This window comes from Pollicipes pollicipes, unplaced genomic scaffold (assembly GCF_011947565.3).
Source record: "Pollicipes pollicipes isolate AB1234 unplaced genomic scaffold, Ppol_2.1 Scaffold_6138;HRSCAF=7277_pilon_pilon_pilon, whole genome shotgun sequence".
Classification (NCBI taxonomy): domain Eukaryota; kingdom Metazoa; phylum Arthropoda; class Thecostraca; order Pollicipedomorpha; family Pollicipedidae; genus Pollicipes; species Pollicipes pollicipes.
In genome coordinates this window covers 15,030,717-15,058,535 of record NW_023596818.1, presented here as the reverse complement: position 1 = coordinate 15,058,535, position 27,819 = coordinate 15,030,717, and the positions used below count along the sequence as shown (strand labels likewise).

Here is a 27,819-nt window from a genome sequence, read left to right as displayed (position 1 = left end):
GCAAAACATTCGCACGCGTTCAATGCACCTGGCGATAAGCGATCTGTGCATCCGTTCCAATCCGTCATGTGGCCTTGGAGGTCAGAAGAAATTTTACGGAATTAACGTTTTCCGGAGTAAGGCCTACGTTGCACCACGTGCGGCACCGCCTGAGCAGCCACGGACGCTCGGGTAGCTTCCGGGGCAGTTCGTGCATGACGTTCTGACGCCTGCCTTTTCATCACCGATTCGTGGCGGTCCCAATAAAATGCCGGTAACGAGTATATGTTATTTGTATTATAGTGTTAACACCCCAGTGGAATGTTGCCGAATAATGCCTTGAAGCGGCTCATGCACAGAACACGTCGCCCCCGGCCGTGAGAGGCCGCAGGCGGGAGGTGGCGGGTAACGGAGGGCGGGCCCTCACCCGGAGGCGCCCCGCTGGCGGAGTTAAACACGAGGAGGGTGGACATGACTAGCATCTTGCAGGAAGACAAAATACTCTTCCACTATCAAGCACTTGAGATTTGATTTCACAGGGTGACTGTTTGATGTGCGGATAGGTGGCGCTGGTCCCGCGCAACACATATATAGGCGGCGCCACGATCGAGCGTCGCAGCGGCAGGCAACGCAAGTGTTCACAACGGACACAAATAGGTGGCGGTAGTATTCCCGGCCAGTACACGAAGAGGGCGCTAGTGTTTCCGACGCGCGCGCGTCGGCAGCGCCCGGACGAGCGCGCCGAGCCGGTCCAGCTGCTCCTGGATGGCCTCGCGCTGGCGCCACTGCAAGCTGCGGTAGGCCACCTGGCGGTTGAGGCGCAGCGCCAGGCCGCGTGACGTCTCCTCCAGGCGGGCCTGCTGCGCGCGCAGCCGCTCTTGTGTGCGACGCGCCTGGTCGGCGGCCGCCGCCCGCTCTGTCGAACCACAGACGTCACATTAGACGGTGTTGAGGGTGGAGGTTTTCCAAGCGGGAGCCAAATGCTCCGAACGATCCGTTCACTTGCTCTGAGCCGGGGAACTCGCACTGACACCATCACCCCTACCCCAACGTCCCAAGTGCACGCCTATGCTTCCCGCCTAAAAAAGTGTGGAACGTCGCTCGAACGCGTTTGGTGACACTGCATCCGCCGTCTGTCTCCGCTTCTAAAGCTAGCTGAGCCTTACCTCCGTCATCACCGCGGCCGCGCCGCTCCCTGCCGCTGCCTCACCTTTATTATACACGGTGTACATCTGGGTGACGGCCTGCATGCCTGGCCAGGCGGCGCCCGGGACGGCCAGACGGGGCGGCGGCTCGGCCGGCTCCGGCGGGCTCGCCTGGCGCGCCTGCGGGCTCGGTCGTGACGCCCGGCTCGGCCGTGACGACGGAGACGAGCGATGGCGGCGGCCCTTGTCGTCCGAGGAGCCACCGTCGCGCTGGGATTGCGACTCTGCCGGGGGGGGGGGGGGAAGGTCAGCGGTGGCGGCGGCCCTTGTCGTCCGAGGAGCCACCGTCGCGCTGGGACTGCGATTCTGCCGGGGGGGGGGGGGGGGGGGGGGGTCAGCGGTGGGGGGTCACAAAGCTGCGCGCAGAGGAGACTGCCAGGTCGGAGAGAAAGGACTTCGGATTTTAGCAGGCGTAACATGGCAAAGACGATGCATAGTGAACTGAAACGGCTGGCGTTCTTCAGATTGCGGATGTTCCAAAGGGACATAAATAACATAGGTTACATCACACGAAAAATGACATCGAACATGGGCATCAGCAGGCCGGAACATTACTCGTCCAGTCTGCCTCCTCGCCGTTTTCCTCTCCGCCCAGACCTAGCTCACCTGACTTGCGTTGCGAGTTGGACGAGCCGCCGGAGCCGGACGAGCCGCCGCCGGACGAGGTGGAGCCGCCGCTAGCCGAGGAGCCGCTGCCGCTGCCGGTGGAACCGGTGCCGGCCCCGGTGGCCGAGGCTGTGACGGGCGCGCCGGCGGCCATCACCGGCCGCAATCCGAGCCGCTCCAGAAACATCAGCTTGGCCGGCAGGTCGGCCGCCTGGTTCAGAGCCGCCGTCAGGCGCGAGGAGGGCCGCGGCTCCGGCTCCGGCTCGGGCTCGGGCTCGGCGCGGGCCTGCTCCGGGCTGGCAGCGGCCGAGAGTGGCTGGTGGAGCGCGGCGCGGCGCTCACACTTCTTCAGTTCCACGTCTGGAACGGCGCCAGCAAGGCCATGAGCGGGGCTGGGCGCGTCCTCTGCAACAGGACGGACCGGATCGGACGCGCTGGCGGGCCACGCCACCCACTGCATCCGACATCGTGCTGGCGAGGCTTTGCAAGCTTTGCATGTAATGAAACACTGATACACATACGAAAAATTAGCAGCGAGAGAGAAAGATAAGGGATGAGCACTAGCGGCATACAGCTGAAGTCTGACATGGCTACTAGTGCCTTACGGGCTCTGGTACCGCTTCCAGACGAATTCACTATTTAATTGACAAGCTGAGCTCGCGCGGTACTTCTCACTGGACCACCCAGCACCAAAGCGGCGCCACCGACTGCCGGCACTCACCGTTCCTGTAGCTGTGCGTGGTGAGACCAACGTGCGCCAGGAATTGCAGCTTCTCCGGCGACGTGACCGTCTTGCACGGCGGCCCGGTCAGCAGGTCCAGGTGGCGCACGATCGGCTCCGCTTCGTCCGGGTGAATGCCCTGTCTGTGCAGCTGCTCGCGGCGGTCCAGCGTGCTCGTCAGCGGCTCGGTGGCGCTGACGGCGGTGACGGCGGCGGCCGCGGCGGCCGCAGCCGCAGCTGCGGCAGCGGCGGCCGCAGCCGCAGCCGCCGCCGCGTTCGCCTCGGCCGGCTCGGCGCGGCCGCCGCGCTCGCTTAGGTTGAGCGGCGCGTCCGCCGGCGGGTCGGCGTGCCGGGCGGGGGCCGTGTCCTCGAACGGCCGCACTACGGTCGTCTTCTTGTGCGAGCGCGGCTTGCCGAGCGCCGCGCCGTGGCGCGCGCCGTTGCTGCGCGCGCCGGCGTCGCCGCCGGTGCGCAGGTCGAGCGGCGGCTCGCGCGCGGCCGTCCGTTGCACCGGTGATGACAGGTACGGCCGGTACGCGGCCGGCGAGGTCTGCTGCTCGCCGGAGCTGGCGGAGCGCCGCTCGGCGGGCGAGGAGCGGCCGCGGGACGTGCCTGCGGGGCGGGATCGGTCAGCCGCCGCACGCACAGCGGCGCCAGAGACAACAGAGGCCGTGGCGGCGAGCCGGCGGCCGGCGCAGCGTAAACAAACGATAGCGCGGGACCGGCGCGCCGCGGCCGCCATGTGCACGTCGTCACAGCGTTGCATAATACACAGAAAACGCCAAATGGAAGGCGTCGCGCTTGTTAACGCTACTCAGACATGCCTCTCCATGACGGACAATCCGTCGCGAAAAGCCAACGTTACGTTTTCCAAGGAAACCGCCTCTTTTGGAACACGGCGAAAGCACAAGCTCCGCTCGCTCCTCCCTTCCTTTCTCTGCAAGCACCACATGTTTCATCCGTCAGTAGCCACGACCGACAACGACACGCCCGAACTTCGGAAAGCTCCGCTCCCCTGGGCACCCGTGTTGGTACTGACCGTTCCTCAGCTCGGAGGGAACGGCGCCGGAGGAGGAGGTGGTGGCGGTGGTGGTGGTGGCCGGCCGCACCGGGCTGCGCTCCCGCACAGTGGGCGCCACCGTCTGCGAGCCGGGTTCGCGCGACCGCTCGCGCTCGGTCTCCAACTTGCGTCGTGTGTCTTCCTCCAGCTTCAGTCTGCCGGGCCAGGTCGGCGTCAGGGGAGGCCACCATAACGGTGTGGCTGGATGACAGGCACTCCCGCCGAGCCAGTTACGGAGGGCGACAGCGAGAGGAGCACCACGTTCTGAGTCGTGAAATTAGTTTTCTCTAACGTTCTTGGCTTACACAGCTAAAAAGGCGGGCAACCATACCCCACAACATGAGCCACGTCGCACCCCGGTGCCACAAAGCCCCGGTCCTCACCTCTCCTGCAGGTAGAGCGATTGGGACATGTAAAGCGGCGAGTGTAGCAGCTCCGGCGGATAGCGCGCGGCCGAGAGCAGCGGCGAGTAGGCCGACAGGCCGGCCACGCCCAGTGACGGACGCAGCAGACCCAGCCGCTCCAGGTACAGCTGCTCCTCCAGCCTGCCAAGCGCAGGGGTGCAGGGTCAGGCGAGGGTCGGGCCGCCCGAAGCTCAGCCGCGCGGGGTAGATGTAGCTGGTCCTGCTACGCGGCGCAGCCGGGCCGCTCGGATGTAGCTGCCAGTACATGGTGCTACTCACGAGCCGAACACCATTGCTTTGAATCAGAGGAGTCACTGGGAACACCAGCAAGTCTCTCCGGAAACCGATGACCAAGTCCGTGCGGGATGTACCGTGCCCGACGCCCGAGCTTGTCGCGGCCCGTACGGCGACCAGCTGCAGGCTGCCGCCGGCCTGGTCTGCGCGGTGTCGACACGGGCCCGGCGCCGGCGCCCGCTGCTGTCCGCCGCGGCCGCTCGCGCCCGGCCGCCCGCCGCCAGCCGTCGCCGGGGGTAACGCGCTCACGCCGCCGTAAGTGGATGACGGAATTTAATTCGGCACCCACGGGCGCCGGCGGTCGGCTCGGCGGCGCTCTCGCCGGGGAGAGATCGTCAATAGTCGGCCGGCCGGCCGGCGCGAGGGCAGAGCGGCGGCCGCGCGGCGCGCTGGGAAGCTCGGGACGGAAGCGCCGCCGGTCGGCCGCCGACGCCGCGGCGGTCGGCATTGGATGCTGACCTTCAACCTGTTACATCCTCGCCAAGCGCGCCGCTCAGAGGCGCAGTGCGAAGTTCAATGTCGTGTCACGGGTTCATGTGTTGTGCAAGGCCACAGAGCCGCCGCGTGGAAAGATCAATGGTTTCCTCCGCGGTTGTGTTGCGGGTGTGTTGACTTCCGAGCCCCGTTTGATGTTATCCTTTGCCGGGTTTCGCCGCCGACTGAACTTCAGAAACCCGTGTGGCAGGCGTCACCCAGCCGACAGATGTGCGCTGTCACGCTCTCCCACAGATCCGCATAAGTACGCCTAAACCCGCTAAAATTCGGCCGGGAAAATCGTCCGGTAAACGTCCTGTTGCAGGTGTTAAACTTACCCACACCGCTCTCTGCAACAGCTTAATCCTGCGCTTCTCACGTAAACCTGCCGCCCCCAGCAGCGGGCCGTGTAGACGCCTGCCTGGAGCACTCACCCGTAGAGCGGGTGCTGGACGGGCTGCAGCGGGTAGAGCGACTCGAGGTAGCGCTCCTCCGGCCGGCGGGGTGGGTAGCCGGTGCGCGGCAGGCCCGGGTACAGGCTGGACGGCGCGTAGCCCGGGTAGAGCGACTCCAGCAGCCGCTCGTCGGGCCGGTACGGCTGGAAGCCGGCCCGCGAGAGGGCGTCGGCGCCGGCGGCGGCCGACAGCTGCGAGGTCACCTCCGGCGACAGCTTGGTGATGTCGGAGGCGCTGGTCACGGCCGCCGACTCCTGCGCCGGGAGGCCGCCGTCAGGGAGGGCAGACAAACGCCAAAAATTTGACAGGTGTGCCAATCACCCAGGCACACGCTAGGGGAAGTCGTTGCTTTGAGAACGCTTACGGCATTTGGTCAACCACAGCCTTATTCGCGAACATGCGTATAGCGATCGTCACCCAATGAACGAGACATTAGTTTTTTATCGGTCAGTCATTCGCTCAAGGTGATAGGCACTCTCACGTTACACTTTTGTCAGCTCTCACCAGTGCACTGAAAACCCCGGGTTCACAAACGGAGCACCAGCGCCATCGCGCCGCCGCCGCCCCGTTCCAGCGTGACCCGTTCTTTGCCGGCCCCGCCACGCGTGAGCCAAGTCAGCCGCCGGCCAGAGAGCAGACCGGCCGGCGTAGCCGAGCACGCCTCTCACCCGGCGCTGGTGGGTGGGTGTGGGCGCGATGGCCACCACCGGCGGCGGGTTGTCCGTGTGCGGTGCACGCGGCACGTGCAGCGGCACGCGTTTGGGACTCATGACTGGCGCGTCACGGGACTTGGTCGTCGCCTCCTTGGCGTCTGCGGACGGGCGACGCACGTCAGCCGCGGCAGGGCAGCGCGAGCTGGCACTCGCTGCGGTGGCGTGAGGTTATCGCAGACACTGACAGGTCCGATATTGGGGTGAGGTCGACGCTCTGCTTACGAGAGGTGGCCAGCAGCCCGAGCCCGCAGGCGTGACCGAACGGAGGCTCAGGAACGGAGCGGTGTCACTCGATTCTCCGACAGAAGACAGACCACCACTCGAAGACGAAAACGTTAACTATTTGCGACGCTTTTGTATCATATATCTTGCCCACAAGGCATGCGAACCATGTCCACAAGGCATGCGAAAATATGCTAACTTCGCTCGCGCTCTCCGGTAGCAATTTGGACTGTAGTACACTTCGCATCGGGGCATCGGCGACGACCACCACCACCCAGCGAAGCGCATGCCCCTGGGAGTTTTGTCACACAAGCCCCTCCACGGTGCCCGCATCCGCCCAGCTCGCGACCCGCTCGCGCGCCGCCGGTGACGCAAGCGTCCGTTTCCACACGTCCCCCGCGTGGCCGGCGCCGCCCGGCAGCTGCGTGACGCCACCGCACCTGTGCCGCCGGCGTTCCGTGCCAGCGACTTGAGCGCGGCGGCGAAACTGGAGGTCTGCGAGGCGGCCGAGCTGGCCTGGTGCGCCGACGTCGGCGTCGGCGTCGACGTCTGCAGTAGCGGCGGCACCGTCGCCGTATTGCGCGAGACCTTGTGCGACGGCAGCAGGTGCGACGGCGGCTTCACCGGCGACGAGAGACCTGCGACGGAGCGGCCAGGTCAGGCGACGTGCGACGGCGCGGTGCGAGGGGGAGACTCTGGAGACGCGCTGGTGGGGAAACGGCAGCACAGTTGCACGCAGCACAGTTTCACGCAGTACAGTTTTAGCTCAAGAAACAATACCCTACGTTTTCGTTGCGGTGGACTTTAACCAATCGCTTTTGGTTGCGTTTTTATCTGACGCCACAAACTCGTCAGCGTCAAAAACTCGCTTTGCAAATTTTCTTGCGCTCGTCAGCTTTCTACTCCTGACCTCGGCCGGACAGCGTCCACCTCGCAGCACCACATCCACGCACTAAAGGACACATGCAGTAGAGTCGCTCACGACACACCGCACCGCCCCACAAATCACCCTGCACCCGAATTAAGCGCGGAGCGCTGCAGCAGCCCGCACCGTGTCCGCGCCGGGGTCGAGCGTGCTGCCATGAGCGGCGTCCGCCCCGCAGTGGCGCCAGGCGACCGGCCGCTGCACGCGCCGCCGCCCGCGTCCGCCGGGGCCGCCGGCGGAGGCCACTCTGTCCGGCCCCGACGGCCGGCCGGCCGGCGGCGGCGGCGGCGGGCGCGCCCCCACATCCGGCGGTCGGCGTCATTTGGCGGTGGCGCCGCGCCGGCCCGACACCGGCCGGCCGGGCCGCCAAACAGATCGACCGCGCGCCGCCCGCCGCCGCGGCGGCGGCGGCAAAAACAGCCGGCGAGCGGCGCCCCACGGCGGCGGCGGCGGCGCTCCCAAACACGCGCCGCGCCGGCCGCCGACTGCTGATGAGGCGGCCCGGCCGGGCGCCAGCCGCGCCGGCACGGCACGCTCGGAGAGAGCGTCGGCGGAGGGGCGCCGGCCGGCCCCCGGCTTCGGGCAGAGCGGCGCGGCGGCGGATTAACGGCCGCCGCGCGCTAATGACGCTAAATAAAATCGTGAGGGCGGCGTGAGATAAGCGCGCCGGCTGTTCACACCAAGGGAGGACGGCGGCGGCTTTCCGAAGGCTCGGCGCCGCCACCGGCAGTCCCCCGTGCATCACTCCGAGCGTCCCCGGCTGGTGGGCGTGCCGCGCCGTCCGACCCGAGCCCGGCGCTCGTCGGCCGTCGGCCGACCGTCGCTCGCCGTCGCCCGCCGTCGCCGCTTTACGAGTAAGCGCGCTGCCTTTACGGCCGGCCCGGCGCCGGGATGGCACCGGGCCATTATGGGCCGGTTTACGGCGGCGGCGCGCGCCCGGCCGCCGCCGGACCTGCCGGCGAGCCTTTGTCGTCACGCCCGACAGCCGGCCGGCATTGATTCCTCCACCGCGCCCGAGATGAACGAGCGAGGCGCAGGCCGCCGCCGCGCCGCGCCGCCCACGGCTAATTCCATTTGCCGAGTGGCAATTGGCGGCGCGCGCGGCGGCGGCCGCCGCCGGCCCGCCGCTCCCGGGGGGCCGGCGGCGGCGGCGCAAAAATCAACACGGCCGGCAAACAGGCGGCCGGCCAGGGCATTAATCCGGCTGCCGGGTCGCCGGCGCCCTAATGCGCCCGGCTCGATCGCTATCGCGCGCGGCAGGCGCCCCCCCCCCCCCCCCGTCCTCGCCAGCCGGCCTGCCGCCGACGGACCGGCCCGGGACGGCGGCCGACCACCTCCGGGCCGCGGCGGTGGGGACGGGACGGCCGCCGGGACGGCACGGGGCGGGGAGCGTGCGCGGCTCCGGCTGCAGCCGGCCGGCGGCCGCGCGCTCGGCTGCACCGCACCGCCGCGCCGCTCCCGGTCACAAAGGCCGCCCGCGCCCGAGCGGCGGCGCCGCCGCCGGGTCGTTAAATGTTTCATTCATGCGGCCGCGGCGTCTCGGCGGGCGCCGGCGGGCGGCGAATTCCCGCCGAGCCGCCGAGCGGCGACCGCCGTCGCCGGCCGAGCGGAGCGGCGCGCCGGGCCCGCTCAGTCGAGCGGGCCCGGCGCTCGATCCGCCGGCACGCGCCCGGCCGGCTGGCGCGGCGCTCGCCGCCCGGCCCGGCTCGACAGAAGCCAGCGCGGTGCCCGAGAGGCGCGGCCCGGCGCGCCAGGCTGGCCGGGTGGCGACGGACGGCAGAGGGAGGGGCTGGCTCTGGCCCGGCCGCTGCACCGCCGGGCTTTGTTGGGCGCAGTCTGCATTCCCTGACCGACGGAGCGACTGAATGGCTGCGGACTCAGGTCGGTGCAGGCAGCCTGCAGCTCTCCACCACCAGCGCCGACGCGCCTCCAAGCCGAGGTCCGATTCGAGTCGAACCGGACTCATTCGACTCGACCCGTTCAGCCTGCGGTGCAGCGCGCGCGACAAAAACCCGCGCTGGCCGGCGGACTGAGCCCGGGCGTGCGACGAGCGCCGGCTCCGGCGCCGTCGCACAAGCGGCGCAACTGCAGAGCTGGCCGGAGCGGGCCTGCAGCCGGCGGTCCGGTCACCAGTGGCACCCCGCCGGGACTGCGATATCATCCCGACTGCGGCCGAGCCGGCCAACTTCAAAGGTCGGCCGAGTCCGCCGCCGCCGCCGCCGTCGTGCTGTCGCCGGGCCGTCGGGCCAGCCGACGACTCCCACAACTTCCCGCCGCGCTGGCACGGCACTAAGCAGCCCGCTTGGCCCCCGGCTCACTTACCAAGTTGCGAAACGAATGGCCGGCGCTAGGGGAGCGAGCGGCCGGCGGCGCGCCGGCCGCTGATCGCGTGCCCGGCGCTCGGCGGCGGCCGGGCCGCTCGCGCCGGCCGCCGCCGCCCCGCCCCCGTCCCCCGGCGGCGGACGGGCGGCGCCGGCGGCGGCGGCGGCCAGCGCCGTCCCGGCACGTCGCCGCTGCGTGCGCGCCCACCCTAATGGCGCTCGATAGCCTTGACGGGTGGCAATTAGTGGACGGTCGTCGGCCAGATCCAGTCCAAGGCGAGCCGACTGGCCGCCGCCGCCGCCGCCGTCACGCCGGTGTCCGCGCGTCCACACGGATTACGGTAATTGGGCCCGGCCGGCCGGGCGGCGGCGGCGGCGGCGGCGGCGGCCTCACCTGTCGGTGGCCGGGCCCCCACAGAGGCCGCGCCGACGTGGGCCGCCGGCAGAGGCGGGAGCGCGCGAGATTGGCCCTGACGCGCCTCCGAGCTCCTCTCGCCGCCACGCCGGAGGCCGCCCGCCCGGCTGCCGGGCGCGCCAGCGGGCCCCCGGGATGGCAGCAGGCCTGACGCGCTGCGTGTGGGCGGCACCCTGTCGGCCGGCTGGCGCCGCCTCTGAAGGCAGACCGGCTGCGGCGCGCAGATAGCGGGCTCAAGATTGCGAACGCGGCATAAAGAGGGCGGCCGCCGCTGCGATAGCGGCCTGGCTGCGGCCGGCGCGCTCGGTAAACACCGGGCGCGCTCCTCAGATCGGCCGGCGATAAACGACCGGACGCTATCGCGACAACAATGCCGCTCGAGCGGAGCTCACGACTGCAACGCCCGCCGCCCCTGGATCCCGTCGCGTAGCGTGCGCCGCCGCACGCCGGACCTCAACGCCGTCTCGCAGCGCCGTGGACCGCGGTCCGGCGGTCCGGCGGTCCGGCGCCGTCGCCGCGGAAGCCGCGCGTTATCGGCGCCAGCTGACGATGGGCTGCGACGATGGCCTGCGCCGCGCCGCCCGGAACCGGACGCGTCACGCTCAGGGGCGGGCATAAATCCCGGCCGGCCGGCGGCGCGATAACGACGCCCGGCCGGCGGCGACGGCGCGGCCCCGGACGGCGCTCCGCTCAAATGCGCCGTAAACGCCACCGCGCCGGCACAATGACGCACCGCCGCGCGCCGCCCGCTCGCCGCGGCTCGCCCGACCGGCGGCGGCGGGGGGAGGGGGGAGGGGCTGCGGCGTCCGCCGCCGCTAAGCTGCCATCGGCGGACGACGTGACCGCGCGCCGGCGACTGGGGGGGGGGGGGGGGGGGGGGCTGGCGGGCGGCCCGGCCTTTGAATCAATGCCGGTGCGGCGGTCAGGGCGCGCGCCCGCCGGTCGGAGGACACCGGGCACGCCGCGCTGATGTATGGCCCGGAGCGGCGGACGAGCGCGGCGCCGGCCGGCCGCAACGATCGCAAACAGCAGGGGGCGGCCCGGCCCGGCCGACGGCGCGCTGGCGAGAGCGCTGCGGAGCGCCGGAGAGAGCGAGCACGCACGCAGGGCGAGCAGCGCACGCAGCGACATACAGACACAGGGATGCAGGATGGTCCTGGACGACAGAAGACAGATGGGTCCCTTAGCGACAGCTGCTGATGAGCTATACGCATACATTTATATCTAGACCTATACATGTATATATATATATATATATATATATATATATATATATATATATGAAGCTCCACCTGTGCGCCGTACTTCTACACACTAAAATACATATACATACATATATATATATATATATATATATATATATATATATATATATATATATAGTGTATATATGAATATGATAAAAACACCGCAGCCAGCCTGGACTGCACCTCTTCCGTCGGCGCTGGCCGGTCTCGGCGCCACCGCGCCACAGGCACATCCATCACGACTGACCCTCGGCCGCGGCGGCCAAACAAACAGGGCGGCGGCGGCGGCGGCGGCGGCTGGCCGGCCTCCGCCGCCCTCACCGCCGCTGACTGCGCACTCGCCGCCGGCCGGCCTGTCGCCGCCCGGCTCCCGCACGCCCTGTTATTGTGAGCCCGCACGGCTGCCGCCGCCGCCTGGCCGCGCCGGGGGGGGGGGGGGGCGCCGGCAGCAGCCGGACCTCACACGTCACGCGCGCGCGTCACGCCCCGGTCGGCGTCACGCCAGCTGCGGCGCCGGTCAGGGCTGCGGCGCGGCGTGACAGGCGCGCGACGACACTGGCGGAGGCCGGCCGGGGGGCGGGGACACGGGGGGAGGGGCTGCGGGATCGCGGGCCTCGGGCCTCCGGAGCGGGGGGGGGGGGGCGATAGCGGCGCGGCACAATGGGGCCACGGCAACCGTCTCGCCCGCCGCGCGCCGGCCGCAAAAACGCAGCCGGCCGGCGCGCGCGCCGCCGCCGCTCGGACAATGCCGCCGCCGGCCGGGCGGCACGCCGCCGGCATGTCGAGCGAGACGTCCGTGCCAGGCGGGCGCCGCCGCCGCCGCCGCCGCCGCTCACAAAGCGGCGGCCGGCTCTGACGTGTGGGGTCCGGCCCGGGACGGCTGTCTGTTTATGCCGCGCCGGCCGGTGGGCAGTCCGGCAGCCGGCCGGCCGGCCAGCGACCCATGACCGCGGCGCACGGGGCGGCGCCCGACCGCCCCGACCAGTCCCCCGGCTGCACGGGCGCCGGCCGCCGACACGCCGGCCAGTGCACTGGCGACACACGGCGACCGGACGCTGGCCAGAGACACGGCCGCGGCTGTCATCGGGACGGCGCGACGGCGGTGACCCGGTGCTCTTCGGGGAGTGGTGGCCGCAGGGCCCGGGCGGAGCTGGGAATCCAGACCACTTGTTGATTGCACCGACCGGGCGACTGCCGTCTGCTCCACGAACCAACAAAGCGGCGCCAGCACTGATGCGCTTCAGCGCGGCTTGCATCCGCGCTGCACGTACAGCGTACGTACTGCAGGTGCACAGCACTGGTGCACATTCCTCACTCAGATGGTGCCAGCCCGGCGTACCAGCTCTGGCGGATTCTCTCCCGGACCAGACCCGCGCTGGTGCGCTCTCTCCGAACACCAGCGCCGCCGCCTGGACCAACAGACCAGCCAAGCTGCATTCTTTATCACCGCACCACGGCCCACTCGCCATTAGCTGTGCGCCGTCCGGGCCGGTGGACCCTCGCCGCTATATTCCGGGCGTCTTCCCGCCTGCCAGGTCCCGTCCCCGGCGGCGGCGGCGGCGGCGGCGGCGTGTTTTGCCAGCTGTCGGCCGGCCGGCGGGAGGCGGGGCCGCCCGCTGTCACCGGCCGCGGCCCGGCCGACCCTCGCGCCACCCCGCGCCGCGGGTCGCGACCCGCCGCCGCGGCGCGACCTTTCCCAGCGCCCGCCCGGCCGCCGCCCGATTATCCCAAACAATGCAGCATCAATCGGCCGCAGCCAATCGCTGATGGGCTGACGCCACCGCCGATTGATTTTTAGTTGATGGCGTGGCGGTCGGGTCAGCGCGTGGCCGCGGCGCTCGAGGCGGCGGCACGACGCGTCGGGTCACGCCACGGCCGCGGCCCGCCCCCCGGGACGGCGGCGGCGCGGGCGGCGCGGGCGGCCGCGGCCGGGGGCGGACCGAGCAATCGGCTCCCGGGCGACCCGTGCCCGCCCTCACCGGCGGGCACTTTCCTCGCGAACCGACCGGACACCAGTGAGCCCGTGTCAGGCGGCAATGCATCACCGGGCGCGGCGCCGGTGCCCGCGCCGGCCTTCCCACGCGGCGTCCGGCGGCGGCGCACCCGTGGCGACCGGCCGGCCGGCCTCGGCCCGGGCGCGCAGCTGCGCCGCCCGCTGTCGCCCGCGCCGGCCCGGACGCGTCCCGCCCTCTGCCGCCGTCGCCCGCGCCTCTGCCGCTGGCGACCCTCGGCCGCCCGGCTGCCAGGCGGCGCGGCGGCGCGGCAAAAAGCCCGCGCCGCCCGGCGCGCCCACGCCGCCCTGTCATCGTTTATTTCTCCGGCGGCGCGGCGGCGGCGGCCGCTGACAGGCGGGCCAGCGTGCTGCCAGCCGCCCGGTCGCCCGGTCGGCCGTCGGCCGCCCGCCGGCGCGATTTATGGCGCCGCCCGCGGTCCGGCCGCGCGCCATTTATCGCCGCCGCGCCGCACTGTTTACTCGGGGCCACGCGTCCTCGGCAGCGCGGGCGGTGCCGGGCGGCCCTCACGCCGCCACCATAGCCGCCGCCAGCGCCGCCACCTGCCTCATTACCCATTATCTTCAGATCCAATTTGCGGTGTGCAGTATCTCATACGGGGCGCGCGCGCCGCACCTGCCCGCGTCGCGTCACCGGCCGCCGCCGCCACCGCCGCCGGTCGGACAGGCAGCCGCGATGCGGGCGCCGGCGCCGCGCCGGGGCTGGCCGGGGCTGGCCGGGGCCGCCCGGGAGGCCGCCCGTTCCGGCCGGGCGGCGCCGGCGATAGCGATCTGCCGCGCCGCCGCCGCCGACCGCCGGCCGCCCTTCTGACTGCTAATGAAGAAACAGCTGCGCCGCGCGGCGGCCGCCGGCGCCGCCGCCGCCGCTGCACGGCCGGCTAATGCGGTGAAAGCCGACGGCTTCCTGCGCGCCGCTGACAGCGGCGCCGGCGTCGGCCGAGCGCGACAGAGCGGGCCCGCGTCGGCGCCCGCCCGACGGCCGCCGGCCGCGCTTGACAGCGGCCCGCGGCCGGCGGCCAGCCGCCCGGAGACGGCGTTGGCGGAGACACTGGGGCCGGGGGGGGGGGGGGGGACGTAATGGTGGAGACGCTGGGGTGACGGAGACGTTCGGGCTGTGCGCTCGCAGAAACGGTGGTGGGGACTGCGTTCTGATGGAGACGACCCGGACCCGCACACTCGCGGAGACGCTGGCCGGGGGGGACGGCCTACTGGCGGAGACGCTCGAGCGTATGACACTAACGGGGACGCTGGGAGGGAGGGGGACGGCCCACTGGCGGAGACGCTCGAGCGTATGACACTAACGGGGACGCTGGGGAGGGAGGGGGACGGCCCACTGGCGGAGACGCCCGAGCGTATGACACTAACGGGGACGCTGGGGAGGGAGGGGGACGGCCCACTGGCGGAGACGCGTAAGGGCGGCGCGCTGGCGTGTGGCGGGGATGGTTTGGAGCCGCAAGGCGACTGTAGCAGAAAAAAGCATTGTTTTTCCATTTCGTTTGCTTACGCACAGGAACGCGACTTTTACGTGCGAATTAAACCAGACAGTTAATAGATGCGTGGCATCAAATCAATTTTCCGGAAAAGTATTTCCGCTGAGCTCGCACATACTCATGCAATAATCTATGTGCATGTTTTATTCACGGACAAGTAAATGCGTACGAGCGCATGTCCATTGTAAATAAGATTATGCAATCATTGCCAACTGACTGCATACAAAAGCGGCCTAGAAGGACAGGTCAAAGGTCGCGGAGAGAGCTGGGGACACACATTCAGAAGGGGCTAATAGGCAAACGGGGCTGGGGTAAAATGCCTCGGATTGAAGTGCGCGTGGAGAGCCATCATGGACCACCTGGGAGTGGGACTGGACTCGGAGCGCGACCGAACCAGGTCAATCGTACACAGGTCTCGGACAGCAACTGGTTTGCATGGGACCGGAAGCCCCACACAATGGCGCTCGTTCCAGAAAGCGGCGCGATCCCTTATTACGACAGGGAAATATTCAAAACGGAGACAGACGTAATGATCGCAATTTCGCATCCATGGACGTCCGAAAACGGCGGCGCGACGCACTACGCATACAGATGAAAACCGTTGTCGAGCCCACCACTTCTTGGTGCGGGTACAGGTTGCATGTAGAATGAATTGCTCCGCCGCCAAGCGATGTCGTAGAAGAAAGTGGGGTTACGGAATGTCAAGTTTAGAAATAGCTCTTTTTCGTGACCGCGGACACCGCGTGGTGGCCCATGCGGTGGTGATTGGTTACGAGCGCAGCTCGGGTGCGCACGTGACCTACGCGCACCGTCTGCTTAAGTTACGTTGAGAAAATTAAAACACCATTAGCAAGCCAAACAATAACTGGTTGGAAAACACCCTCGGGCAAGTGAATTCGACAGGAAATTGACATCATTCGTCGAGATTGATAAAGTTGTTGGGCGTAACGATCACCCATAACGAGGGGAACATCTAACGGGTCACCACTGCATACTACCGCAGCCGGAGGTCGTGACAGGCCCGACGCCACTGCATGCTACTGCAGCCCGAGAGCAGGATAGGCCCAATGCCACTGCATACTACTGCACCCGGAGGTCGTGACAGGCCCGACGCCACTGCATCCTATTGCAGCCTGAGAGCGGGACAGACCGGACACCACTGCATACTGCTGCACGCGGAGGGCGAGACGGGCCCAGCGGACCGGGCCTTCCCCAGGTGGACGGGGAGGAGACAGAGGTTCGAACACCGGCAGAGTTCCAGGCAAGGTCACCGCTGTCACTCTGGAAGATGGTCCGCGCACGTGATAAAAACGGTAGGCGGCCGACGCGGCGCGGTCGGTCAGATGACCCCATATGCTTCTCCGAGCAGATGGTGGTGATGTGCTGGCGAGGAGACTGGCACTGGATGCGTACATCCGGACTGTATTTATCCATGGATACCCCTCAGTGAGAGCGTGATAGCATACGTCATGCGGCGGTGGCAAAGGCTGGTGACGCAAGCGTCCCACTGGCGTGTGCTGGACGCGCCCCTGTCACCGGTGCCGCCACCGAACCAGACGGGGCCGGCCGGCCGCGGCGCCTCTGACGGCCGCAAAAACTAGCCGCGCTGGACTGGTGCCGCCGCGGCGCCGTGACCAGTCCAGACGTCACGTGCCGCGCCACCGCTGCCGATCCGTGACGTCAGCGGCGCCTCGGCGGGCGTGACGGCGTGACGGCGTGACGGGCGCCGCCGCACCGGACCTTCCCGGGCGGCGGCGAGCGCCGGCCGGCCAGCGGCGCGGGGGAGGGCGACCGCAGACCGCTGGCTCGCGCCGCCCCGGCGACGACGGCGCCGCCAGCGCCGGCGCGGGGGCGAGTCGCTACCGCGCTCCGCTGCGCCCCAGGACGGCTGCTGCTGACGTCAGCTCGCCGCCGCCAGCTCGCCGGCTGCCGGCCGATACGCGGCCACCTGATGGCCGCGGAGGCGGCCGGCAGCCGAGCGTGGCGGCGGCGGCTGATTTATCCCCGTCTCGGCCGGCGGGGCGCTACCCGGCGGCCGGCGGCGCGCCAGAGGGTGCGGCTGACCTCCATATCAACATATTGCGGCGCCGCGGCGCGGCGCGGCGCGGGGCGGCGCGGGGTGACCGCGGCCGCCGGAATAAAGCGGAGCGATCATCGCCCGAGGTGTGGCCGGGAAGGCGAGCCGACAGCCGGCCGGCGCCGTCGCTGAATTCCTCGGACGGTTTCGGTCGTAATTCCGTCAGCGACCGCGCCCCGCGCCTCTGCGCCCCGCCCCGCCCTCCCCCTCGGAAGCCGGCCGCACGCGGCCAAACTTCGCCGGCGCCAATCAAATCAGCGGGTCGACGGCCACCCCCACATCCGTCAGTGGCCTGTGGCCGCGCCGGGGAGCGGCTCCCGGCCGCAGCCGCCGGCCTCGCATGGCCGGGCCGCCGCCGCCGCCACCGCCGCGGACGTGGCCGGCGTGCTATCGGCGGCGGCGGCGGCGCCCAATCAATACGTCTCCCCCGCATGCGGCGCGGCCGCCATGGGAGGCGGCGGCGGCCGACAGGTGCGGCCGTTCCGGCGGCCTCGCCGCGCCGCAACCGCCGCCGCCGCCAGGCGGATTTAATTTGTAACCTTTGCCGGGCGGGGCGGCAGGATCGCGCGCGGCCATTCATATATCAGGCGAGGCTGACCCCCGCGTGGCGCTAATGGGTCCGGGTCGCCGCCAGCCTGGCCCGTCACGGTCCGGGCAAAGGTCGCCGGCAGCGGCCCGGCCGGCGCGCCGCCCACACAACAGGCGGCGACGGCCGGCCGGCGCGCCACAATTACGGCCGCCGCTGGGATCCGGCGGCGGCCGTCGGCTCGTCACGCCCCGTCGCCGCCGGCGCGGCGGCGTCGGCCGGGCTCGACCGCCGACCACGGCACGGCACGCCACGCCACGGCACGGCACGGCCGGCGGGGGGGGGGGGGAGGACGGCGCGGCCGGCCTGCCGCCGCCGGCGCGGCCGACGCCGCCCGTCGCTGATGATGTCCGGGCGCGGGCCGGCTGGCTCGGGTAACGCGCGTCGCCGGAGGGCCACCGCGGTGGCCTCAGTGGCGACACGCCGCGCGTCTGCTGCGCAGTTGCGTCACCCCGCCGCGCTCGGCCGCGGCTGCACCTGACCGGCCCGAGCCGAGCGGCGACGGCGGCGGCGGCGCCGGCGGCGGCGGCGGTGGCGGCAACGGCGGCCCCAGCCCGCACACAAATCCGCCCAGCGGCCGCACCGGGAGGTGATTCATCTCGGTCGGCGACGGCGGCTCGGTGCCGGCCGCAGCGGCGGCCGTCGTCACCGCTGGGGCCGGACGGGGGCGGGGCGGGGGCGAGGCTGTCGTCAGAGCGCTGTCGAGGTCCGGGTGCGGTCGCTCTCGCTGTCGAACGGACGCCGACGGCGATGGTGTCGTGCCGGTCTTCATCAGCAGCGATGGGATGAGCTTTGGACGGGAGGACGCCTCGTCAGACGCCGGGGCGTCGCCGAGAGGGCTCATCGTCTCGCCAGACGCCGGAGCGGACGCCGACGGCGCCCGTGCTGTCTCGTCACGGTCCGAGACGGCTCTCCGGCCCGAGCGACGGTCTCCTGGCCTAGCCTTGTCTCGTCTAGTCTCTTCTGTCTCGTCTTGTCTCCCCCGTCTCGTCTCGTCTCTCCCATCTCGTCTCGTCTCGTCTCGTCTCCCCCGTCCCGTCTCCGTCAGACGCGCGCGCCGCTCCGCCCTCCCAAGTCCGTCAGTCACCACCCGGCGGCCGGCAGCGCCCCCCGGCTCACCGAGGTGTGGCGACGGACCATTTCACGGCGGAGCGTCCGGTTTCGTCGGAGCGTTTCACTTTCGGGGCGGCGGCGAGCGCGGCGCCGGCAGACCGAGCCCGGGCGCTCGCTGCGGGGTCTGGCCGCGGCCCAGCCGCCCCGCTGGGAGGAGCGCCGCTTCGGCGGGGGCGCGCCACCATCCCCACACATCTCCGGTGGATCAAGCTTTGATGGCGCCATTGGATAAATTGGCTTGCGCGGAGGAGCCGCCCGGCCGCAGTCGCGTCGGATTTACACTCGAAAGGAGCCCCGGGTACGTGGAGCCCACCGAAGGACCAACACGCGCCCGGAAGAAAGCACCGAGTAGCGGCCGCCGCACGTGCCAACGGCCGTCTGAAGTGACGGACCGTCCCGTGCAGACAGCCCACCAGGACCTGGCCAGTCGTCTCGCGCGGCTGGCCGCAGGTTTGTTACGCCAGCGACAGGAAAATCTATTCCACGTCACTTGCGCGTAATGCAGCTTCTGGGTACGGAACTGCAAAGGGCAGACACGATGTGCGTGACAAGTGTGCACCGTTCGCCGACACACGGCGGGCCGTGATCCTGTCAGCACCGCGGCGCCCATGCGGGTGGGGCCTTGGCACCGGGTCAAAGCGTCACACCGGACCGCGCCCAGGACCACAGCCACCCGACAGCGGCCAGCACCCCCGAGACGGCACCCACCTGGATACAGGAACATGCCGCTCTGCGTGGGCGGCGGCGGCGGCGGCGGCGGCGGTGGCAGCGCGGGCGGCTGGGTGAACATGGCGGCCATGTGGGCGGCGGGCGGCGGCAGGGCGGCGGCTGCGGCGCGGAAGTCCATCACCAGAGGGCGGCTCAGAGGGATGCGCCGGCGGCCCCCGTCACGGACATGGCTTCGCGACGATCGGCGGCCACTCCCGCGCGAGACCTGGCGACGGACGGGAGCGACACGTCAGGCCGCTGGCGTGGTCGGAGTCGACGCTGTCACAACTGACCACGACGCGATGAGCGGGACGTGACTGGAAGCGTCACGGCCAGCAGTGACGCTCTCACGGCTGGCTGGAATAGCATAGTGAGCGCGACCTCACGGTGACAGCACAGCCGGCGGGACATCCTCAATTCATGACCTCCCGACGCAAAAAATGGACACGTCAGGGACAGGCACCGTCACAGATGGCGAGGACAGCCTGACCGCCAACTGGGACACACGGCGGGCGCGTTGTGGTCCCGAAAACACTCCGGCACTCGTCACGTAATGATTCCAAACCGCCTACCTCAGGCGTCTGACGCGCCGAGGAGAGCACCGACCAAACCGGGAAAACAGAGCCCTCCACATGCGACGCACCGCTGCACATCCAGCGTCCTGCCTCTCCTCTGCCTCTCCTCTCCGCACGAGACGCCCGGCTCGCCGCCAGCCAACGCGCCAGCAACCGCGCCGCCGTCAGCGAAGCCAGAAAACGCCGGCGGGCGCAGGCGGCCGCGGTCAGCGGCGGCTCAGCGGCCGCAGCCGTCAGTGCCGCGCGGACATAAACCACGTGCGTCTGGGCCAAACGGCCCCGCCGCGCCGCTGACGCGCGGCCGGCGCGATAACGCCGGACGGCCGCCCATAACTCGCCGCGGACGCGCCCGTCGTGCCGGCGACCGCGCGCGCCGCCGCCGGCGCGGCGCCGCCGCTGCAACACGTGGGCCACGTGCCACGGGCGCGCCATGGGCGGGCGGCGGCCGCTGTCGGCGGTGGCGGCTAATGGACGAGCGGTGGCGCGGCGCTCATTAGGGACAATGCCCCGGGCGGCGGCCGGCGATAGTCGGCGCGATATGCAGCCGCAGACCGGACGGGACCTGCCAGCCCGGACAGACCAGACGGGACCTGCCTGCCCGGGCCGGACCGGACGGGACCGGATGGGACCTGCCAGCCCGGGCAGACCGGGCGGGACCGGCCAGGTCGGGCAGACCGGACGGGACCGGACGGGACCTGCCAGCCCGGGCAGACCGGACGGGACCGGACGAGACTTGCCAGCCCGGGGCAGACCGGACAAGACCTGCCAGTCCGGGGCGTCGGCTGCCGAGGCCGCGGCCAGCGCCCGGCCGCAACCAGTCATAATGCAGGAGTTAGTCAGAGCAGAACGGCAAAACAGCCAGGGCCTGGGCGGTGCGGGAAGTTACGGGGCGCGCCGGTCGGCTACAGCGGAGGCGAGTCCCGTCCGTCGGCCGGCGCCAGGGGGAGCGCTCGCCGACTGATTGGATTCGGCCCGGTTTACGTCGGCCCCGTCGGCGGCGCCGTGAGGCTCGTCAGGATGGCGGCAGCCACCCTCCGCCATATTGATTGTCAGGGGAGCGACCGACGAGCGGGGCACGCACCGACTGATAGGTCACACAGCAGCCGGCGGCAGACTGCCACACTGCAGCCGGCGGCGGACTGGCACACTGCAGCCGGCGGCGGACTGCCACACTGCAGCCGGCGGCAGACTGGTACACTGTCACACTGCAGCCGGCGGCAGACTGCCACACTGTCACACTGCAGCCGGCGGCGGACTGCCACACTGCAGCCGGCGGCAGACTGCCACACTGTCACACTACAGCCGGCGGCGGACTGCCACACTGCAGCCGGCGGCAGACTGTCACACTGTCACACTGCAGCCGGCGGCAGACTGCCACACTGTCACACTACAGCCGGCGGCGGACTGCCACACTACAGCCGGCGGCAGACTGCCACACTGTCACACTGCAGCCGGCGGCGGACTGCCACACTGCAGCCGGCGGCAGACTGCCACACGGTCACACTGCAGCCGGCGGCGGACTGCCACACTACAGCCGGCGGCAGACTGCCACACTGTCACACCGCAGCCGGCGGCGGACTACCACACCGCAGCCGGCGGCCGACTGCTACACTGTAGCCGGCGGCAGACTGCCACACTGCAGCCGGCGGCGGACTGTCACACTGTCACACTGCAGCCGGCGGCGGACTGTCACACTGTCACACTGCAGCCGGTGGTGGACTGTCACACTGTCACACTGCAGCTGGCGGTGGACTGTCACACTGCAGCCGGTGGTGGACTGTCACACTGTCACACTGCAGCCGGCGGTAGACTGTCACACTGCCACACTGCAGCCGGCGGCGGACTGTCACACTGTCACACTGCAGCCGGCGGTGGACTGTCACACTGTCACACTGTAGCCGGCGGCGAACTGTCACACTGCAGTCGGCGGCGAACTGTCACACTGCAGCCGGCGGCGAACTGTCACACTGCAGCCGGCGGTGGACTGTCACGCTGTCACACTGCAGCCGGCGGTGGGCTGTCGCACTACGGCCGGTAGCAGCCAGTCTCAGTACCACCAGAAGCGTTTTTCACGCAATGACTTGGTTTTGGCACTGGAGCGGGCTGTTAGCCGACCGAACCAACCATATCGGTACATTGGAGAAACGAAACGCCCACAATGTACATGCTAGCATCCGCAGTCGGAAAACGGATGTGGTGATGAGCTTGCGGCTGGGGCAAGACCGTCAAGACCGTATACGACTTCAGTGCTCTCAAGCGGAGTTACGGACCCGGACGAGACAGTCGTAGCACCCTCACGAGCACGTTCCCGGAAAACAACGGAAAATCCGACACATCTGGCATTGAAGTCTTCGCGATGGGGTCTGAGACGCGTTGGTCCAACGATGAGGGTCTGAGATGCGTTGGTCCAACGATGAGCGTCTGAGACGCGTTGGTCCAACGATGCCAGGAACGAGAGAAGCTCCGGGTGAACACGTTCTCACAAGCGGAAGAGAGGGTCACGACGCTTCCGGCTCGCAACATTGGCAAGCTAAAGCTGTGTTTAAAAAAAAAATTGGTCGCATATTTATGTGAGAGGACATGCAGGGCGGACTGTTCATGCTTTCTGGAAGCCGTATCGACTCTGACTCTGACTCCGACACATAAAACTCATTCCTGCCCCGATTCTGGGCAGCTCAGAACAAAACAGAGTCGACTGTGGGTTCGACTCGAGGAAAAGTGAATTCGCGCCGGAATCAGTTACGACAGTCCACTCCGCCGGCAACAGTTACGACAGTCCACTCCGCCGGCAACAGTTACGACAGTCCACTCCGCCGGCAACAGTTACGACAGTCCACTCCGCCGGCAACAATTCAGGAAATAGACCGTTTTACAGTCTTCATAAATCCCACCGAGGTTTTGACAAGACATCTATATGTGACTGCGTTCCATCTGACTTACCCTCAATGGAAATTTGCTTGATTCTAAAGTTGGTTCCGAGCCCACACGCAGCCAAGCGTCAGACACTGACAAGACAGAACCCGCCCAGACAGGACCAGACAAGACAGCACCTGACGAGAAGGACTCGAGGAAATTGAAACTGACAAGACATGGCCCAGAGAGACACGTCCTGGCGGGATAGAAGAACCTGACGAAACCGAGCCAGCCGCGGCGGGACTTGGCGCAATGGATACTCCGGCAAGACGGACAGGGGACCCCTGCTGGTCTCAAATAAGGACCATGTGTGAAAGACTGGCACAGATCCGATATAAGGAGCCCATTCCAGGACCCTGAGCAGCACCGCGGGCCTCCTCCTATCGCGGGGTCCCTCTGGCAAATGTTCGCTCACCACGCTCGGCAAAATCCTGGCCACGTGCCTGCCCTGACGTCATAATTCTCGTATGCGACTAATCACGCTCAATGGGCATCAGTCCGCTCTGCTCCCCGCAATAATCGCGACCACTCAGCTGAAGCCCTCAATGACCGGGATATTCTACGCCTGCCCGGAGTTGATGGTCGGCGACAGCGGCCACCGCCGGGTTAGCCCGACTACGTGTCCGGACGTGGCCGGGCGGCACACTGCCGCGAAGCTCTGCCCCTCCCCACCGCTGCAGGCGCCGCCGCCGCACGCGCCGCCGACCGCGACTCGCCACAGGCGGCGTCCCCCCCCCCTCCTCCGCCCCCCCCCCCTCAGCACGCGCCGCCGCCGTCCGCGGCCGACCAACGGCGACAGCGTCACGCAAAAACTGGGCGGGCGGCGGGCGACAGCTGACGGGCGGCGGCGGCGGCGGCGGCGCGGTCGGTCGGCCCGTGTTTACCGCCGGCGCCGCCTCACACCTGCCCCATCCGTCAGCGTCCGGCGGCGGCCGGCGCGGACGCCTATCGACCGCGGCGGAGCTGACGTCAGCGCCGCCGCCGCCGCCGCCGCCGCCGCTGACAGCCGCTGACCGGCGCTCTCGCCTGACGCCGGCCGGCTCGAGCGGCGCCGGTGACGGCGCGCCGCCGGCTGCCGCCGCCGGGGCCGCCGGGACGCGCCGCCAGCTGCGGTGACGCGCCGCCAGGTGGCGGCGTCGCGCGACGTCGCGCGCAGGCGCGCCCGCCGGAACGGCGCCCGCCGCCGGCGCCGCCCGGGCGATAGCCGCTGCGCGCGCCCGGCTGCATAATGTGCGGCGCCCCGCCCGTCCGGCGCGACCCCCCGCGGCGGGCCGGCGCGCGCCTCCGCCCCGCAGCCCGTCCGCCTGCTCCGCACGTCCGTCCGTTTGTCAGGCGGGTCGTCTTGGTGCGCGGCTCGGGGGAGACTCCGCGCGCTCGTCTGTGCCGCAAACGCAACCATTTAGCTGCTCGTCGGTTCTGCCGCGGCTTTCGGTGGCGCGTCCGGCGCGGCGCGGCCCGGTCGGCCCGGCGCCGCCTGTGCGGCGGTCGGCCCGGTGCGTCCGCTCCGCGTCGGGAGCCGGACGGCTGATTGGTGCGAGCGCCAACCGAGGCCGGCGGCCGCCCGCCGCGCCGCCCGTCCCCCATTACCCGGCCGGCGGCGCCGCCCGAGCGGCTGCCTTCCGGACCTCCCCCGGAGCGACGGCCGGGCAGAGGGCGGGCGCGCGCCACCAGCGCGCCGATCGCCAGGAATTCGGCCGGGCCCGTCTTTCACGCCGGCTGGTGGCTGGCTGGTCGCCGAGCCTGGCGCGGCTCGCCCGGGCTCAGCGCCCGGCGCCTGTGATGAGGCGGAAGCGATGCGACGTCGGCTGGCGGCGAGCCGGGCGGCGGCCAATCAGCGCCCTGGTATCGGGGGCGTGATGGATGCTGATTGGACGGCGGGCGCCCGACTGGCGAAAGTTCACCTGTTTTACCGTCCGACGGCTTGACAATGAGCAGCGCGGGGGAGGGCACGCACGCGATTCCACCATCGTTCGACTCCGCACGCGCCGAGCAATTGTAGAATTGCACGGCCCCGGCGGCGGGACACCATTTTTAGTTCTTCCATCCCGTTGCTTCTGGTGTTATCCATCCAGTCAACGCCAGTGGGGCCAATTAAAAATTCTCCAAAAGTTGCGGTCTCAGCTGCTCTTGCCCCTCCCCCTTCGCCACGGGAGATGGAGGCGGAGGACCAGGTGATCAGAGCCATAGAAGGGCTGAACCCGACCCAGCATCTAGCTACTAGACGTCGCCGGTTCAATATCTTGAGGTCGGGACAACCCAACGCGTGTTTTGCGGCTGACTATCGTGATAAAAGAAAACACATCCTCGTGCCGAGATTTTAGAAGCGCAACGGTTTTATTTCATCAGTCTATGGGCTTCGCGTGTCAACATTGAGCCGCGCACGCAGCCAAGCTGGAAGAACCAGGTTCTCTATAGCAGTCAAAATATCCTAGCGGACCTTTTGACGGCGGTACGTGCCGAAGGCAGACCACGCACAGCCGCAGGCGCCCAACGCCGCTGACTGGATAGACAGCGTGGGGTTCGGGACAGGGTGGGAGTCGACACCAGCTCGCAGCCCCCTACGCGATGGGAAGCGGCGCAGGTGACAGCCCCATCTTTGGACCCAGTGGCGGTGTTCCCAGCGAAGCCCCAGTCTATTTTCACCGCGTGGAGTGCCTTACATTATCAGAACGAGCAATAACAACATCGACGTTGTAATGCATCATCTCATTTGGCTGAGGCAGACGTGCCGGAGGCAGCAACGTGCGAAAGGCCCGCCACCACTAGTGGGCAGGGCAGCGCGTCAGGGCCTTTCCAGCAAATACAACCACACGCGGATGACACGACTGGGACTTATCCCACTCGCTCTGACGCTCAGGTACCCATCAGTGCAATAAGCGTCCATGATATACGTAGCAAGGAGAGCGTGGCTGGCCCCTTGGGCCGCTCATCGTGTGCCCAGCCCTCAACATCCAAGTGTCTGCACGCATGAGCGTGAAAACACGTGGATGAAGGGGCGAGGGCCACGCCCCTCCGCAACTTTTCACAAACGTTAACCCACAGCGATGCATGGAACTCAGCTGACCGAGCGGGAATTGGCCGCTCGGTGTTGGTGCCGCTGGCCTGGTGCCCCGGCCTGACCTGGCGGCTGACCGGCCGCCTCCCGCGCTGGGTGATGGTGCCGCTGGCACGCCCCGGCCTGACCTGGCGTCTAACCGGCCTCCTCCCGCGCTTGGTGCTGGTGCCGCTGGCCTGGTGCCGCGGCCTAACCTGGCGGCTGACCGGCCGGCTCCCGCGCTCGGTGGGATGACCTCTCATCACCCATCAGACCACCTCTCATCTGGTTATCTCATCAGGCCTCTCATCGGCCATCAGGCCAGCTGGCCAAGGCGTGCCCGTTAAAGGCGTGCAGTCACGAGCGTTCACACGGGTTTACCGTCACCCGCAGCGCGCCCGCAAGTGTGACATCGCAGCCGTATGCTATTCCAGCGCGAGACGCACGACGCGTCCAACACGTTTTCACACTCAACTACACTGGACAGAACACACATGGGCCACGTGCCGCAAACGACACGCCTGCATCAGACGTTCGGGATATTCGGAGCGTATGCACGGAACCGTGCGAAGCGTATACTTCCGAACATGCAACACGTGACCGTACGACCCGTCTTCGCATTATAGGTCCACGTACCACAAACGAACTTCGAACTTGCCCGGCACATATATACTGGGCTGCACGGCACATATCACACGTTACGACACGCCAAGCTCCCCACGTCGCATGGCACGCGTACTTCAAAGTGTACTGTGCGTACATATCGGGATATACAACGTACAATCATCGGGCCAAACGACACGTACGCATGGCACCGTACGGCACGCTTACATCAAACTGTACGGAATGTGCACACCCCACGATTGGTCACGCATGCATCCGATCATACAACACGTGTGCCGCAAGACGCACGCATATGCACAGCGCCGTAACAAACGTAAAGAAAAGTCACGCGACACGTGCACTGGGCGGCGAGACACGTGCACATCAAAACGTGCAACATACACACATTGGACTGTGCGACATGTTCCAAAAGGAATCGACAGTGCGCTTTCAACAGTCCACGCGCCACGAACATCCCAAAAAAACACAAACGTGACAGGTGCAGAGGAGTTGGCACAACGTGTTTTCATCGGAAACAACGACTACTGAAACGTGCCGCGCGTCGCATTACGGCCGAATTCTTCCAGCGTCATTCTAGTAATCCCCCCCCCCCCCCCACGCATAAACGTCCGCGGAGACCCGGCGCGCTTGTCCCAAGCCGGCTGCACTTGACACAAACCAGAGGGCCGAGGGGCACTGCGGCGCTGACCCGTGTAACCCGTCCCGACCGACGACGACGTGCGATACAACCCAGTGACGCGCTGTCACGAGTCCCAGCCGAAACACACACCACGCGCTGCCAGGCCCGAGCAGCACCTGGCCCCCTCCCTCACAGGACACGAGCACGGACCTGGGCGGGGAGCGGCCTTCACCGGTTCGCAGCGCACGTGTTCGCTCTGGCCGCGTCTCCCGGCGCTGGTCCCGGTCCGAACGACGTACCACTCCTCCGCGCCGACGTCTCCCCTCCCACCCCACCCTTTGTCTCACTCACCTCTCACCAGCGTCTGCGTCTGCGGCGGCGGCGGCGTCTGTGGCCTCTGCGGCGTATGCGGCAGCGACGGTGAGGCGGCCCTCCCTCGGCGCGTGCTGTCCCGACCGACCCGGGACGGCGACTGGCGGGCGGCAGCCGGGCAGCGGGCGCGCGGCGGCGCCGGGGCCGGCCGCCGGCCGCGCCGGCCGCGCCGGGCTCGCGTCAATTACACAACAACAATAAGCGACCGAGATCAATCGGGCGCGGGCGCGGCGGCGGGCCGCGCCGCCGCCGGCGCCGTAACGCGGTTAATTGGTTGGCGCCCGCGCCGCTAAAGGCGAGGGCGGGGCGCTGCAGCCGGCCGGGCGCGGCGGCACGACCGAGGGTCCGGTCGGCCCGGCTGCCAGCGAGGGCCCGACCGGCGCCGGGGCTGCACATGCCCTGGGGCCTCGCCGAGGTGTCGCGGTGGGAGGAGCGAGGAGGTGTGGGGGAGGGCGGGGTGTCAGATCGAGACGGTAGGCGGGGTGTAGGACGAGGCGGCGGGCCGAGCCGGAAATGCGAGCGTGAATCCGGAAGGAGGAAGCACGCGACGGGCCGGGACGGGCGGATGGCCGGTGCGGGCAGCGGCCTAACGGGGAAGCCCGCGGCGCAGCGGCTGGCGGCAGGAGACTGCCGGGAGAGCGTCAGGGGGAGATCAG

The 27,819-nt window shown here is 68.9% G+C and overlaps 1 protein-coding gene across 1 annotated transcript; it reads right to left on the bottom strand.

Annotated features, from left to right (window-relative positions):
- Positions 1–674: 674 nt before the first annotated feature.
- Positions 675–27,250, bottom strand: LOC119105350 (nascent polypeptide-associated complex subunit alpha, muscle-specific form). Its single transcript, XM_037228819.1, has 13 exons — positions 27,143–27,250; positions 19,027–19,252; positions 6,574–6,771; positions 5,867–6,009; positions 5,178–5,452; positions 3,955–4,116; positions 3,551–3,726; positions 2,802–3,123; positions 2,512–2,705; positions 2,135–2,150; positions 1,791–1,882; positions 1,190–1,231; positions 675–895 (listed from the first exon to the last, which is right to left on the bottom strand). Exons 2-13 carry the CDS (start codon positions 19,163–19,165, stop codon positions 675–677), a joined length of 1,980 nt encoding a protein of 659 aa, XP_037084714.1. The 5' UTR covers positions 19,166–19,252; positions 27,143–27,250.
- Between the last annotated feature and the right edge of the window lie 569 nt (positions 27,251–27,819).